Below are 17,949 nucleotides of genomic sequence, written 5' to 3'. Positions count from 1 at the left end.
AACTTCTTACGTGCGTACAAAGTACACACACATTCTTTTTTTTGTGTCTATTCCAATTTTTTCAGCTGACATTTTTGTCCACTTAGATACGGTGTTGATTCGAAGTGGACAGTTTTTGAACCAAGATCCATCGTTCCAGTTGGGGTGAACGGTAAGAAAGAGGAAGCGTGGACACTAACTGTTGGACACGTGGACACGTGTTATAGGCGCATCTTACGTATATCCTGGGTTGACCGAATTACTAATGTGGAAGTCCTGCGTAGAATGGGGAAAGAGTGTGAAATTCTCATAACCAAAATAAAAAAAAATAGAATATCTAGGACATGTAATGAGAAATCAAAAACGTTACGGCCTTCTTCAACTGATTCTCCAAGGGAAGGTAAATGGTAAAAGAGGACCGGGAAGAAGACGCATTTCCTGGCTTCAAAATTTACGTAAGTGGTATAACACGAATAGCACTGAACTGTTCCGAGCTATGATAAAAACAAAGTCAAGATAGCCATGATGATCGCCAACATCCGGAACGGATAGACACTTGAAGAAGAAGAAGAAAAAGAAGAAGAAGAAGAAGAAGAAGAAGAAGAAGAAGAAGAAGAAGAAGAAGAAGAATAAGAAAAAGAAGAAGAAGAAGAAGAAGAAGAAGAGGAAGAAGAAGAAGAAGAAGAGAAAGAAGAAGAAGAAGAAGAAGCAGAAGAAGAAGAAGAAGAATAAGATCATTATCTTCATTCTATCTACCGCTGCCTTGAAGAGTTCTATTGAACTGAAAGTTAGAAAAACATCATACCTCGGCTACATACTGAGAAATAATAAGTACCAATTTGCTCAATTTATAGTGAAAGGAAAGATCGAGAGAAAGACAGGACTAGGAAGGAAAAGACTATCGTAACTCAGAAACATCTGACAATGGACATGGCTAAATTTTGAACAGCTAACAAGTTTAGCTGAAGACAGAGAAGAGTTTGCAATTGTAGTAGCCAACCTCCATTGAAAATAAGGTATTTTAAGAATAAGAAGAAGTGTCGTGTTCACACTCGAACAACAACGAGTTCATGGGTGAAAATGATATGTATAAAAATATCAAAATGCTATTTTACAATATAAATCGTGGGCGTACTGGTTCATTCCACCAACATACGTCTGTTTTGAATTATCGCGACAACGAATATTTCAGTGTGCAACATAAGAATTACGAAAGTAAATGGCTCTAATAGTTATTCCAATAAACAGCAATGTAATTTGCAATTTATTTTCGTTCTTCATATTTTGCACAATAAAATATTCGTTGTCGAAATAATCCAAAACAGACGTATATTCGTGGAACAGGGTATACCTTATGGCTTACCTCTTAAAAATCGGGTACACTGGCTGTTCAAGTTTTGGTACCTGGATATGATTTTGAAGGATGTTAACCACAGGTGGTGTAAATACACATTACCACATGTGGTGTTAACCACATAAAAATATTTGGACAAACATTGTTTTATTCATGAAAACTTAGAAAAATATGGAGTTAGTTGATTTTCTTTGTCATTGAATGTACCGATTTAAGCACGGTGGATGACGAATTTGGAGATATACGGTTTTTCCTTTTTCCTGTTAACATATTGATGTTTGTGGATTTAATGGTATTAAAATGTCAAAATTGAAAAAAAATAGAGTTGATGGATATTCCCAGTACAGTGAAACCTCGATAAGTCGGATTAATCGTGACAGCGGACGATCCGGGTTATCGAAAATTCGGGTTAGCCGGAGAATAATGTAAAAATTAATAAAATACATATAAATAATCTGAATGGAAGGACATAGCCAGACAGGCAAAGATCCATCCAGGGTTATGATGCCAAAAGAAGAAGAAGACATAAACAAATACACATTATAATTGCAAAAACATGAAATAGGTACATATGCATGGCACATCTAAATTACGTACAGTTGTATACAGTATTGTTTATTTCTTGGTAAAAAACTCAGTCAAAGCAAAAAAAAATTGTTTTGTCTGATGAAAATCGGTCCGGGTTAGCCGGACTTCCGGGTTATCGGAGGCCGACTTATAGGGGGTTTCACTGTACATACGCCCACGAAATTAACTTTCATTTAATTTAATAAAAAAATAACTTTAATAAAAATATCAATCTTTTAAATGGAAACTCGTAGTGTATGGTCTCCTTTATGAAATTTTCATTTATTTGATTGTGCTGATAAAACAACCGCGCGTCATTGGTTAGTCAAGCGTGCGCAACACCCGTCAATATAAATACTTAAATATTAACCGGTAAGCCTCGTTAAAGCTGTCTTTGACCAAAAGTCAATCGTACTTTCGTACTCGAAAAATTTTGCAGCCAAGTATCATCATCAACTTTACGCTGCTACAAAATGCCGCTATCAAAACAAGAGTCTTTGAACCTGCGTCAGAAACTTATTGGGTAAGAATTTTTTGGTTCTTTTTAGCTTTTATTTATTTTATTTATTTATTTAGCGTATTTCTACATCACAGTTCAGTTTTTGTGCATAAGTCTCCTTCTCTTTTTTTGTGTAGATATGACTCTGTCTCTTTTTTCAATGTGCCTCCAGTAAGATGTTCCATCGTTTTCCTGGTCTTCACACTGATCGTCTTTCTATTAGGAAACCGTCTCTCGCCGTCCTTACTACTCTTCTTATTGCCATTCGGCTAATGTGGTCGTTCCATTCTACTCTTGTGTTTTTTACCCAGTTATTAAAGTTGTCCACCTTGCATCTCCGTCGTATACTTATATGAACTTCTAGCTCTGTCACATAGTGTCTTACCATCGATTTTTCAAAGGGTTTTCATCCCTGCTGTTTCTAGCATTATTTTTGTCCTGTCTGTATCATGTCGTTTTCTGCCGCGTATGTCATTATTGGTCTGATGACTGTTTTGTAAATTCTGCCTTTCATTTCTTTTCCGATATGTTTATTTCTCCATAAGGTGTCATTCAGGCAACCTGCGGCTCTGTTTGCTCTATTCACTTGATCTTCCACTTCTGTTTCGAGCTTTCCGTAGCTATATAGTGTGATGCCTAGATATTTAAACTCCATGATTTGTTCTATTATTTGACCCTCCAGCTCTAATTTACATACATCTTAGTAGATTTGCGGTTATAAACATATACTTGGTCTTTTTTGGGGAAATTAACATGTTCAATACTCTGGCAGTTATAGTAAATTGGTGCGGCATACGTCGCGTAAATCATCTTCACTTTGAGAGATTAGTATTGCATCGTCTGCATAGCAGATTGTTTTAAGTAGTTTTTCTTCCATTTGGTATTCTTTTTTAGTTCCTACTTTTTTTATTATTTCATCCATGATCAGGTTGAACAGTAGAGGACTCAGGGAATCACCCCCGTCTTATCCCATTGCCAGCTTCAATTGACTCAGTTAGTTATTCTTCTAGTTTTACTTTCATTGTGTTGTTCTGGTAGATATTTTCGATCGTTTTAATTATTCGAAGAGGTGCCTCTCTTGCGTACAATAAATGGATAACGTCCTTTAATTTTACCCTGTCAAATGCCTTCTTAAGTCCACGAAACGTAAACATGCCGGTTTGTTGTATTCTAATAACTTCTCTTGAACCTGCTTCATTAGAAATATTACGTCGGTGCATGATCTTCCCGACCTAAAACCTTGTTGTTCTTCTGCTAATGTTATAGTTTTATTCAGTTTGTTTCTTATCACTATGGTTGTTAATTTTAATGTTGTGTTTAATAAATTAATTCCTCTGTAATTCTCTTGGTCTGATATGTCTCCTTTTTTGTAGGGATTACGATTACCGATTATCATAAGATGTATCTATTATGTATCTATTATACATACAGTCGGAAAAATGAAAGAATACCCATGGACGAACATATAAAACACGCTGTATTTTCCTGTCACCGTGCCACACAAAAAATTGGCCAGCGCAAGTACATGTAATAATTATTGTTACATGTACTTGCACTGGACAATTTTCTTTGTGACACGGTGACACGAAAATGCAGCTTGTTTTATATGTTCGTTCATGGGTATTCTTCCATTTTTCCGTCTGTATATGTTGTATAACAATGGTGATGCAGCCCTGTCTAGTTTCTTTCTTTGTTTTGAACGCATATTCCGTGTCTTTAACTTTGGCTGAATTTTTATCATACAATTTTTTTATTATGTTAATTAGGTGGTAAGGCACTCCCATATTTCCCATTATACTCCAGAGGGGATCATATTTTCTGAATCAAAAGCGTTTGTGCAATATATGCAACACTACAGCAATTATTTATCTGGTGTTCAATATCTGGTTATGAGTTTCTTTTCCTGGTACGAATCCACTCTGTTCTTCGGCTATATCTTTGGAAGTACAAAGTTCTTTAGCCGTTCTTTGATTATGTATGAGGATTTTGTTTGCATGAGGAATAAGGCCAATTCTTCTGTAATTACTGCATACTGTTAGTGATCCTTATGAATAGGGAAAAAAGTTGATTCGCATCATTCATCAGGCGATTCACCTGTGAGCCATATCATGTTCAATCACATATCCAGTATTATATTTATACCAATCTCGCCATAGCTTTTAGAGTCTCCACTGGTATGCCATCTATCCCTTCGTTTTCTTGTTTCTTAATTAGTTGAGAACTCGTACAATGATCGGTTCTGCCTTTTTGACCGATGTATCTTTTGAAGTATCTCTGTATAATTATGAGCAGTAATTGATCCAGGATTTTGCAATGCTCATTCCATTCATTTTTGTATTTAATAGTTTGATACTGTGGCTTAAACAGGCCAAATATGTAGGTAACTTTTTAAATAGTTCATGACTTTCATCGGTTTGCATGTTGCTCCAGTTCTTGACACACTTATTTGCGTGATTATTTTATCTCTGGGGCACAAACATTTTATTTTCCTGCTTAGCCTGAAAAAATGGCAAAACCTCGCAATTTTTTCGTCCAGCATCGATTTGTACAAAAATTTGGGATTAGGCTTATTACACCCTCTAGTTCATTTTCTATATTGAGCCGTTGTACGCTTTTGGTTTTGTAAGGGTGAAAACTACCCCTAGTTGTAAAAAATTATAAAATAACATTTTAAACTTTAATATTGTCAACATTTGGTTCTTATTAGTTACATAATGAATGTTTTATGCTTTCACCCCCAGCTACTAATTTTTTTGAGGTAAATAATCCCAGCGATTTTAAGTTTGGACATACGGTGTAAGTTTTCATGCTTATATACCAACGGTCGTACGTTGTACGTCATAGGAACGAACCTACACTGAAAAATGTAATAACTTGTACAAAAAAAGATATTTTCTATTAAAATGCATATACCGTATACCGTTGAGTGAAAAGTATAAAGAGACGCAACTAAATGTACTACTTTGTGCCAAATTTTTCTCACGGATAGATGGCACCTGTACATAATTCTCCAGGATTTCCCACACTTTTTACTTATTTGGATTAGAGATTCAGTGGCGTATTGTTTTATAATAGTATGATACAATTGATTCAAAAGATGGCATAATCCAGACATCCAAAGTCAAAGTTATCCTCCAACATCAAATGTTCTATATGGTCCATATAATGTTCAGGAAAAAGTCACACCATTTTGAGCGTCGGGTTTGGGTGGGAGAGTGGGGAAAAATCGGTAAATTCGTAGTTTTTTACGTTTTTCTTCAATATTTATATAACTATGAGGTTTAGCATGAACAACCTTCTATCTATACAAAAATGTTCTACATTAAATTTGAAATAAAAAAGGCCCTATGCATAATCCTTCTAAAATGAACAGTTCCAAAGTTACGGAGGTAGTATAGTATAATTGGTACAAAAAGAGGCCAAACCCAGACATCCAAAGTAAAATTTTTCCTCCCAACACCAAATTGTTCTATATGCTCCACATATTGTTTAGTAAAAAGTTGCACCATTTTGAGCGTCCAGTTTAGGGGGGAGATGGGGGAGAAGTCGGTAAATTAGTAGTTTTTTACGTTTTTCGTCAATATTTCTAAAACTACGCTTTAGCGTAAACAATGTTTTATACAAAAATGTTCTACATAAAATTTAAAACAAAAAGATCCTATGCATAATTGTTATAAAATCAACGGTTTCAGAGTTACGGAGGGTGAAGGTGGAGGTTTTCGATACGTTTTATATATATATATATATATATATATTTTTTTTTTCAATTGATGATGATTCTGGTTTGGTGAGGTTGACGTTTCTTCAAGGGCTTATCACCATCGGCCACTGAAATAGCAAATTTTATTTACAAAACAAAATCCTGTTAAAGAAAATTTCTTTCATCAGTAATAATATTATAAATTGCCCAAAAAATATAAAAAGTTTCGAAAACCTCCACTTTACACCCTCCGTAACACTGGAAACCTTAATTTTATAACAATTATGAATGGGCCTTTTTTATTTTATATTTTATGAAGAACATTTTTATATAGAACATTGTTAACGCTAAAGCATAGTTTTAGAAATATTGACGAAAAACGTAAAAAAACTACTAATTTACAGACTTCTCCCCCATCTCACCCCAAACCGAACGCTCAAAATGATATAACTTTTTACTGAACAATATCAGAGTGTAAAAATAACACAGAAAGAGAAATACAATTAAGTTTTTTTTATTGATATAATACATAATTTATACTTGTGTGATACAACAAAAAATCGGGGTCTGAATCACTGTCACTCATGAGAAGAAATAGTTTTCAAGATAATATAAAATAATTTCAAAGAAGACTGCACTTCGAACTACAGTTTAAAACTAAATCGAAAACTAATATCTTTTCGATTTTATTTATTTATTTTAACCATAAGTAGCCTATCAGCAGGGACACATAAACTTTTCTCCGGATTATTAATTGAATCCTCAAGAAACTCTGTACCTGCAAAATATACATTCTTATCTGGATCTAATTCAGTCATTCAGTGTTTACCTGATTGTATTCAAATTTTGGGTAAATATACCTGAAATCTAATGAAACCCTTTTAAAACACAGTATTTATCAATCATAAAATAGGTTTTCCCAAAATGTACTTACTAATTCTGATTAACTATTACTAATAAATATAAAGGTCGCATATTTTTCTACCTGTCTTTGGACAAAATTGTTTGTTTGAAAAGGGGTCGACCCACGATATACTAAACTGTGACTAAACTAAATAATTGAAGACAGATACTAATTTTCAATATTTATTTACAGTGGAACCCCGATAAGTCGGCCTCCGATAACCCGAATCGATTTTCATCAGATAAAATAAAAATGTTTTCACTTTGACTGAGTTTTTTTTTACCAAGAAATAAACAATAATGTATACAACTGTACGTAATTTAGATGTCCTGGACATAAGTATTTAATTTTTTTGGCAATTATAATTACCTTTATCTGCAAGAGTACCGTATTTTATTAATTTTTACCATATTCTCCGGACAACCCGGATCGGCCGCGGTCCCGATTAATCCAACTTATCGAGGTTCCACTGTATTTATTTATTTATTTATTTATTTTGAAACGTTTTTTCAGTGTAAGCAAAAAATCCAAATAAAAACAGTTGAAACGTAATAAAATAAATTTGACGTACGTCGTACGTCCTGAAGTATAGTAAATGGACGTACGTCGTACGTCCACTGGTGCTGAAAGGGTTAAGATATACTCTCAAGATATCATAATATTTCAACCCTTAAAACCACCCTTGTTGGAGCTATATATAAAAAATTTACTTATCCTAAAAGAATAATTTCGGCTTGCATCGATTTACATAAAAATTTGGGATTAGGATCACCTCACCCTGTACTTCATATTCTATATCATTCTTAAGGGAGTTGATTATTTTTAGGGGTGTAAACAACCCCTTATTGTCAAAAATTATATAAAAACATTGTATACTTTAATATGGGTAAAATTTGGTTTTGATTGGTTAAATAATGATTGTTTTATACTTTAGGGTATAATATCATAATATTTCAACCCTTAAAAACCACCCTTAATAACATTACAGTTTTTATAAGCAGATATTTTAATAGGTCTATACAGAAAAAAAAGTAGAATTAAAGAATTACAAAAACATTTATTTACACAAAAATACGAATTTACAAATATGTACAAATACAAATACAAATAGTTTTTTAGTCATCTTCCAGTATACGAACCGGTTCTGTGGTATTATACATACATTGAAAATTATCCATAAGCGGACTATCCGAATTTTTCGAAAAAAAAAATCGTTTTATAAACATAGCTCCTTCATTTTTGGCGGTGAAAAGATTTTTCAAAAATGACTTTGTAGGGTTTTTGAAGAGTTATAAGACTGTGAAAACTAAATTCCATAAGATCCCTCAGTTTTTAATTAGGGTGGGTTTAAAGGGCTCGAATAAAGGGGTGTTTGCTCGTAAATAGAGGCTTTAAACAGCTATATCTCGCTAACTATTCACTGTAATGAAAATCTATGTACAAGGGAATTTTAGTTATTAAAGAAGCTACAATTTGGTAATCTATCATTTTTTTCATATCTCCAGTATTTTCGGAGATATTTTGAAGTAAAAGGTGAAAAATGAGAAATTCCAAAAAATTAATTTTTCTTTAAACTCCAATTTTTCTAAAATTAGGCCTTTTAAATAGGTCAAGCTTCTTGGTTGTATTGATAATACAAATATAAAAGGAATTATAGAAAGGTGAAGACCCATTTTCAATCAGGAGGGTAGTTAGGGAGTTGTTTTCACTGATTTTATCATAGAGAAAACCAGGTACTGACCTTTTTTTGATCATAAGTCGCTTACTTTTCAGACTAGAAACTTTTTAATATTTTTTTTGAAAGGCCTAACTGTATACTTGAAAAAAGATTATTTAATTTTTCTTTGAAAAATGCAAAGTGCTTCCTTTATTTTACTTTGAATATTTCAAATTATGCATTTGACGAAAAAAGCTAACTTTTAACATGCCGTATCTCGGTTTGTGTTGGTCTTAGCGATATTACAGAAAAATAATTTAGTTTGTGTTACTAAAAGATACAATTTTGATACCTACAGTTATTTTGATTAAATGCATACTTTCGAGGTATTCTCAAAAAACCCTCTAAAAAAGTCGACTTTTTCATCGAAAAACTGTTACTTTCAAGCGCGAATAACTCGAAAAATATTAGTTTTACGAAGAAAATGTAAAAAACTTTTTTTCTTATAATCACTTTTTACATCGATTTACTTAGTTAAAATGTAATAAAAAATTCCCGCCCCCGAGATGGGGTGGCAACCACCCCCAAGGTTTTAGCGTACAGCGGCATGATATAGAAAATTATCCTTGAACTATTCCCTACCTTCTGTGAAAATTTCAAGTAAATCCATGCTAGACGAAAAAATTGCGAGCTAAAATGCTTCATTTCCTCGACTATAAGGTTTTCCCTGACATCCAATATTTGATTTTTTGGATTTTATGCACTTTTTTTTCACTGATTGTATACTGCTTTTTATTCCGTTTCATATGTTTATTTATTTGTGTCTTCTAATATTTTTGGTTTTTCATTCGTTACCAGTTTGATCTGGAATTTTTCCGCATTATTTTTCCTAAAGGTACGATTCCGATAACGACGGCAGACGTTAGACGGCAACTGCAGGCGGCAGTTAGAGTTGTCACCACAACGACGTCATTACTTTGCACTATTAATTTGTATATTTATTAGCAACTGACGTTCTGCCGGACAGCAGTTTAGCCGTTTTTTCTGATGCATTTTTCCAGTTGTGTGTAGTTTAAGCCTGCAGTTCATTTTTATCAGCTTATGATCTGATCCACAGTATGCACCAAGCATAGCTTTTACCGTCTTTTAAATTTATTGCTGAGGTTTTCCATCTTTTGCTCACGAGTATCTATATGTACTAAAATTACAATAAAGATGCACTAGAAATAAATAAACCAAGACACATTGGAACACTCCCGAATCATGATTTACAATGTATAAACTTTATAAATCACATTGTTAATCATGATTTGGGAGTGCTTCTTCCCAGGAGAGTAACATTCAATGTGTCTTGGTTTGTTTATTTCTTCTTCTTCTTTAAGTGCCGTTTCCTAATTGGAGGTTGGATATCACCATTACTATCTTTACTTTATCTTCCGCTGCTCTGAAAAGTTATATAGAACTGCATTTAAACCAGTCCCTCAAATTATTCAACCATGACACTCTCCTTCTTCCCAATACTCCTTCGCCTCTTATCTTTCCCTGTATTATCAGTCTTAGCATTTCATATCGCTGTCCCCTCATCAGTTCCGCGCCAGCACGTTGTAGCACATGTGTGCAAAAAATTTAATGGCGCCCAAAATGAACAATTATTTATTTATTGTAATCAAAAATAATAGTTCTTACATATGCAACAGGAAAATAAAGTAAATTAAAATATTTATGTAAAAATAAATCTTTGGCATAAGAGCATAAAAAATAAATACATATTATATAGGTAGGAAAACATGAAATACTTAGCTATGTATTTTATAAAATATTAACTTTTCGCGTCTTCAATTCGAAAAATCTGTTTATAATATGGTAAATATCAATTTGATTTAATACTGACGACTCTATAGAGATGGTATCTTAACTTGACTGATGGTCGATCTTAAATAATTTTTTAAGTTTCAGTTTATAAAAAGATCACTCAGCAGTGATATCAGATATGGGCAGAGTCAGCAGAATGCGAAGAGCTATTGCTAAATTGGTCTAAACCGCAGTAAATTCGTTTAAAAATATAAATTTAAAATTTTACATAGGTACATTATTTAATTCTTTTAACAAATGCTGAAGCTGTATATTTTCTTCAATTAAATCGTCTCCCCCTATATCTAGATGATCATTAAATCTCATTATGTACAAATTTCTACACAAAAGTTTTAATTGTGAGTGTTCTGTACTGTCGTTTAAATTATATAAAAATTTGAAAGAATCAACAGGATTTTCCAATAAATATGGAAAATCTTTCATTTACCGAAATTAATGCTTAGTTGAAAACATAAAAGAAATGAACTTTTTACGACATTTTAGGATACAAAATCGGTTCGTCTTTATGTCGTAATCGAACTGTTTGCTTTTATTCCGACGACGAACTGTGTGTCTTGTTGAAAACTGGGCTCCACATCCAGTTTCTCTGCAGTTTCATTTGCTGTAGTAATAACATCATTAAATTTGCGATCTATCCGAAACTAGAGCAAGAATTGGTTTAAGGGCGTAGGCGCAAAATTTTTCTCCAGTGTGTTTTAAATGAATTAATTTTTTTTTGAATTCTGAGAAAACTAATAAGAATTTTTAAAATATTTAAACGCAGAATGAAAGATTACATAATTACCGAGTGCAGAAAGTCCCTTAGAATAACCAAAAAGTTTGAGATATTTGAAATTAAAAATCACACTAATTTTTTTACCCCTGTAACCTAATGAAATAAATGTTATAGAAGTTTTTAGGGACTTTCGACCCTCGGTAATAATGCAATCTTTCATTCTAGGTTTACATTTTTCAAAAAGACCTATTAGTTTTCTCAGAATTTGAAAAAAAAATAAATGAATTTAAAACACATTGGCGCGAAATTTTGCGCCTACGTCCTTAACTCTTGTAAATCATTTAAGGTAGGCTGCATATATTATTCATTGTTTTTGATTGTAAAATTTTGCTAACGAAGTTAACTTTCATCAGAACTTCATACATAGCTATATGTGGACTGAGCATATTATGAATGTAAATGTTGATATCTTGTCTCCTAAATATCTAGCTTGATATTTTGAATTAAGATCAAGTTTATCCGAAAGTGAATTATCACATAAAGGCATCATACTTTTCTATCAATTTTTTTTGCAATGGTTTTAAAGCATAAATTCTGCTGGACCGGTGACTGCATGTCTTTACAGGATTTTCCTTGTTTATGCAGATTGTATAAATCAATACGTAATTTACCTACCTTTGAAGTTAAGATATGCAAGGTCGTTAAATGGGTAAGTGTTGTTTTGACCTGCGTAAAATTTTTGTAACAACTCTAGCGGCGCCCCTAATTGCTGGCGCCTGTGTGAGCCGCACACATTGCACACATGGACGGCGCGGCCCTGCCCCTCATTACGTGTGCCAGATATTGTAACTTTCTTATTTTCTTCTGTGTCCATGCTGTTCTAAGCATCCTTCTGGAACACCACATTTCAAATGACTGTAGCTTATGTATGTGTTCTTGCTTCAATGTCCAGCTTTCAAGTCCATATTGCAGTATCGAGAACACGTAGCATTTCAAAGCTCTTACTCTTAGTTCTAAGCTATAATGTCTTTGTTGCAGAGAATTGTTTTCATTTTTACAAACGCATTTCTTGCTATTTCTATCCTGGTCCTTATTTCTGTTGTTTAATAATTTTTCTCTGAAATCCAGATTCCTAGGTGTTTGTAGTTAACAACCCTTTCTATGGTACATTTCCCAAATGTAAGCTTGTATGTTTATTTCTATACTAAATTTACAATCAAGATGCAGTAGAAGCAAACAAACCAAGACACGTTAAATGCTACTATTAGTAGACCAGGGCATTTAGCACAAAATAAATAATTTTTTAAATACAGCACCTAGAGACTTGCAGTTATTTGCATTATGTTCAGGATGACGTCAGGAAAAAAGTCTACTATTCAAAAATGGGTGGAAATGCATAACTGCACTGTAAAGTGCATAAAATGCATCCAAAATTGCATAAATATAAAAATAAAGTCCAAATCAGTATACTATTATTAGGGGGGTTTTTGGGGTCACTGAATACGATTACGTCATCAAAACTGACCTCCGGATCACCTGGTGCCCAAGGTCACGGCAAGAGACGTCATCTTCTCGAGTTTCGATGGTTTTCGGCATTAAATCAATGCAAACGGATTACTCGCGAGTTTTAGGGGTCCCTAAATACGAATATGCCATCAGAATTGACCTCCGCAGTACCTGGTGCCCAGGGTCGTTACTAAGGCACATCATCTTCTGGAGTTTCGAGGGAATTCGGCACTAAATTGATGCAACTGGACTATTCGGGGGGTTTTTGAGGTGGTTAAAGTTAAACACGAATACGAATATGCCATCAGAAGAGACTTCTGGATCACCTGGTGCCCAAGGTCACTGCAAGAGACGTCATCTTTTGGAGTTTCGAGGGATTTCGGTATCAAATTGATGCAAACGGATTACTTACGGGTTTTTGAGGTCGCTAAACACGAATATGCCATCAGAATTGGCCTCCGAGGTACCTGGTGCCCAGGGTTGCTAGTAACCCTAATAACACAAAACATTCCATGAATGTTCCTAGAATGTACACACAGGACATTGAAAACATTCCTGGAATGTCCCCAAATGCACACGAATGTCCCTGGAAAGTACCAGGAAAGTGCTGTGTCAGCATTTTAAATATTCTTAGAATGTTCTGTTGGAACATTCCATGAATGTCTACGAATGTTCTTTGGACATTCACAGTCTATTTTTTAGACTGAATGTCTTGTTGGAACATTCCATGAATGTTCTTTGGACATTCACAGTATATTTTTAGACTGAATGTCTTGTTAGAACATTCCATGAATGTCTACGAACGTTCTTTGAACATTCACAGTATATTTTTTAGACATTCACTGAAATATATCGTCAGTAATGTGACTAATACCTCCTATATGTTTTTTCATGAGGTTTGCAGGAGATGAAAAACATTTTTTAAGGTCACTTTCTGGTTTCGTACGTATTCTGACTTTTTTTGTAGTAAATAGATAGTTGAATTTACTGCAAAACAAGTCAAAAAATATATGAAAACAGGAGGTGGCCGAAACAAGTTTTTAGTCTATCTTACAAATCTCTTGAAAAAAACAGATAGGAGGTACTGTCACATCACTGACGATATATGGCCATACCAAATAATACATCCTTGATAAATATAAACATTTTTATTGCAAAAAATCTTTACATACATTTTTTAATGTAATTTGCTGACATTCCTAAATATTATAAAAAATGTGTCACATTTGCTTTGTAAACCTTTCTTTTGCTTTTCGTAGCCACATATTCCGTTTCCTTTCTGGTTTTTTGTAGACCACTTCTCTCAGCTGATTCTAAAAGAAAATAAAATAAAAGGTAATTTTTCTATATTTACAATTAACAATCAGAAGAAATATTATTTACAGGTAATAATATGCATAAATAATAATAATAAAAAAATAAATATTAAATAATATTTAAATAAATAATAAATAATATTTAATAAATAAAATAATAATAATGAACATTTTGTATTTTGACAACAACATCCGATGTGGAAGTAGAAACCTTAATAAAATTATTTTTTCAAGTAAATTGTGGCTTATTTCCCCATTAGAATAATTAATTACAAAAAAGCCACAAAGAAATAGATTTTTCACAAACAAATAAGTATTTAGTATTCATTATATTTATTGTTTTTATTATTTACTTTAATGTCCTACTGGTACATTATTTGACAAATAATGACATTTCGAAGTCTGTTAAGTACGATATAACGCCCTTGGGCATTAAATTTAAATAACGACTTAGATACTGTCAAGTTGACAAATATCAACCTAAGTAAAACTATGGTTACCACAATTACGTTACTACTGTTACTGGTAAATGTACTTATTTAAAAACTAATCAATTCAAAATTCATTCAAATTTTTCGCATATAAAGAATAATTTAGTCGGGCATTAAACGTTGAAGGCACCACAGGTATTATAATAATAACGCTTTCGGTCAACGTATATCCCTATAATACCCTTGGTACCTTAATAACTGTAACATAAGATTATACCTTAATTCTTGTTTTCGATTTCTGATGTTTTTATTTATTTACATTGAATATTAATCTGTTTTGTTGTATAATCTACTTCGCAATAATTATGTGATATATTTGACTTAAAATGAATTCAAAAATTTTTTGTAGTTGGGCAACAATGTCAACTTAGATCTCCGATGTAGATAATGAATTACAACAGTATCTATATTGTACGGACTGTATTATTAATTAGGTTATGCATATACCTGTGTGACATAAGCTATTGGAACAGCACAGTCTCTCAAACGAACAGATGAAAGTGAAGTTCTGTCAATATCTTTTTCTAAAAAGTGTTTTGAACATACTCCTCTATTAACAAATCTGATCTATACTTCATGTCTTCTTCGCAGGATCTTCTGGAAAGCTAAAAATACAAAATATATGCATTACTAAGCATTATTAACAAATTTTAGTTTTAAATAAAAAATATGATTACTGAACTCACAAAATTATTATAAAACAGCTTAGAAATTGTTTATTAGTATAGTCGGTTCCCCAAACTCAGACACAACTGGCTAGTGATTTTAGTAGGTAATTTTTTTTGTTTTTGGCCAATTTTGCCAAAATTACAGTAATTAGTACTGAGACTGAGTTTAGCAAATCGACTATAATATTCTGTGTATTCATTAGTTGGTACTGCATATTATAGTGTGTGGTCTACCATCCTATTTATAAAGGCATACACTAGCAAAAACGCAAAAAGAATTATTTTAGTTTTACAAATCCTTTTGTTATTACCTATCTCTATTTACTATTTTAGTTAGGAATAAGCTAAGTTTGTGGCTTATTCACAATTATTATTAAAATAAATGGATATGACCAATTATTAACTTATAAAATAAAATAATAATTCTTCTGATTTATGCCTTTTATTCACTTTGTTATATCTACGTTACTTAAAAGATTTTTTATGAATAGTATTATTAGGGTATTAATAGTATTAATTTATTTTCTGAAATACAGGGCATGCTTTCGTTTACATATTTGCATACTAACCTTTTAATAGGGCTTTTCATTCACAGTCATTTGTTTTGAGCTTCTGTCATAATTGAAACGTTATTCCTGCAGATTTTTTTATCTACATTTGTTTCTGCTACTCCAACTGCGTTAAAAACAGGACACCATTTTATGCACTATGTTAATAATACTATTAAAGCTATTATAAAAGTATCCGAATTAAAAAAATATTCTTAAAAAGCACAAATAATACAAGCAACTAAAAACAATCCACGGCAAGGCAAGGTCGCCAAGATGAAGATGCCAAGATGGCCGAAGCGAGGTCGTTGGTTGGTCGTTTTTAGTCACGTGATGCCCTCTCAAGCGCCATGCACAAAAATATATGCACGGCGAATTTGAAAATGAACGCAAAAGAAATAAATATAAATGCCTCTCTTGGGTTTTGCATAAGTTATAAGTATTTTTTTATTAACAAAATCGCATTCCAAATTGAATATTCGCGAACAATAATTTTTATTACATTTGTATGTTTATAATCTTGGGAAACTCTTTAAATTTGACATATTATTGCACTGTAGGCCTAAAATGTCACTTAGTTTGTCTGGTATGTTATAAGTAATGTTGTATCTCTTACACGTATGTATTATTTCGCAACTTAAAATATAGGAACATTGGTAGTATGTTCACAGAATGTCTTATGGTAACATTCCAGGAATAATTTAAACAGATGTTCACCGAATGTTCCCTAAATGTCCAGGACATTCAAATATTGATAGAACTTTGGTAGTACATTCCTGGAATGTTGTGTGTTGTTAGGGAAGTCACGTAATCTTCTGGGGTTTCGAGGGTTTTCGGCATTTAATTGATGCAAATGGATTACTCACGGGTTTTTGGTGTCGCTAAACACGAATATGTCATCAGAATTGACCTTCGTAGTACCTGGTGTCCAGGGTCGCTACAAAGGCACGTCATCTTCTAGAGTTTCGAGGGCTTTCGGTATCAAATTGATGCAAACGGATTACTTACGGGATTTTGAGGTCACTATTAAACACAAATATGCTATCGAAACCGACTCCCTGTGCACCTGGAGCCCAAGCTCACAGCAAGGGGCGTCCTGTTCTGGAGTTTGCGAAATTTCGGCATTAAATTGATAAAAGTGGATTACTCGAGGGTTTTTAAGTCGTTAAACACGAATATGCCATCAGAATAGACCACCGGATCACCTGCTGCCCAAGGTCACTGCAAGGGACGTCATCTTCTGAAGTTTCTAGGGCTTTCGGTATTAAATTGATGCAAACGGATTACGGTGCAAAGGTCTGTCATGATGGCATCTTCGTGTTTAACCACCTCAAAAACCCCCCGAGTAGTCCAGTTACACCAATTTAGTGCCGAAATCCCTCGAAACTTCAGAAGATGACGTACCTTTGTAGCGACCCTGTGCACCAGGTACTATACGAAGGTCAATTCTGATGACATATTCGTGTTTAGCGACACCAAAAACCCGTGAGTAATCCATTTGCATCAATTAAATGCCGAAAACCCTCGAAACCCCAGAAGATGACGTGACTTATTAGCGACCCTGGGCACCAGGTACCCCGGAGGCCAATTCTGATGGCATATTCGTGTTTAGCGACCTCAAAAACCCGTAAGTAATCCGTTTGCATCAATTTGATACCGAAATCCCTCGAAACCCCAGAAGATGACGTCTCTTGCAGTGACCTTGGGCACCAGGTTATCCAGAGGTCTGTTTTGATGGCATATTCGTGTTTAACCACCTCAAAAACCCCCCGAATAGTCCAGTTGCATCAATTTAGTGCCAAAATCCCTCGAAACTCCAGAAGATGATGTGCCTTAGTAACGACCCTGGGCACCAGGTACTGAGGAGGTCAATTATGATGGCATATTTGTATTTAGGGACCCCTTAAACCCGCGAGTAATCCATTTGCATCGATTTAATGCCGAAAACCATCGAAACTCCAGAAGATGACGTCTCTTGCCGTGACCTTGGGCACCAGGTGATCCGGAGGTCAGTTCTGATGGCGTAATCGTATTCAGTGACCCCAAAAACCCCCAAACAATAAATTTTGTTCCTTAGTATACTGATTTGGACTTTATTTTTTATAAAAATAAAAATAAAAATGTATACCATTTTTATTCATTCAGTTGCGGTGCGAAACCAAAACTGTCTTAA

General features: G+C 33.6%; 1 protein-coding gene and 1 long non-coding RNA gene across 2 annotated transcripts in view; one reads left to right on the top strand and one right to left on the bottom strand.

Annotated features, from left to right (window-relative positions):
• The first annotated feature begins 2,255 nt into the window (after positions 1 to 2,255).
• The window catches only part of LOC114326862 (alanine--glyoxylate aminotransferase 2-like), a 47,704-nt gene continuing 32,010 nt past the window's right edge, over positions 2,256 to 17,949 (top strand). Inside the window, exon 1 of the mRNA XM_050648857.1 lies at positions 2,256 to 2,423. Coding sequence (XP_050504814.1) covers positions 2,374 to 2,423 — 50 coding nt within the window. The 5' untranslated portion in view covers positions 2,256 to 2,373. The remainder of the gene's footprint in view (positions 2,424 to 17,949) is intronic.
• Positions 13,887 to 16,560, bottom strand: LOC114334349 (uncharacterized). Its single transcript, XR_007697631.1, has 3 exons — positions 15,798 to 16,560; positions 15,008 to 15,165; positions 13,887 to 14,066 (listed from the first exon to the last, which is right to left on the bottom strand). It is a non-coding gene; the product is annotated as an uncharacterized LOC114334349 (long non-coding RNA).

The sequence above is a fragment of the Diabrotica virgifera genome, chromosome 4 (genome assembly GCF_917563875.1).
Source record: "Diabrotica virgifera virgifera chromosome 4, PGI_DIABVI_V3a".
Classification (NCBI taxonomy): Eukaryota; Metazoa; Arthropoda; class Insecta; order Coleoptera; family Chrysomelidae; genus Diabrotica; species Diabrotica virgifera.
This window is presented reverse-complemented; position numbering and strand designations above follow the sequence as displayed.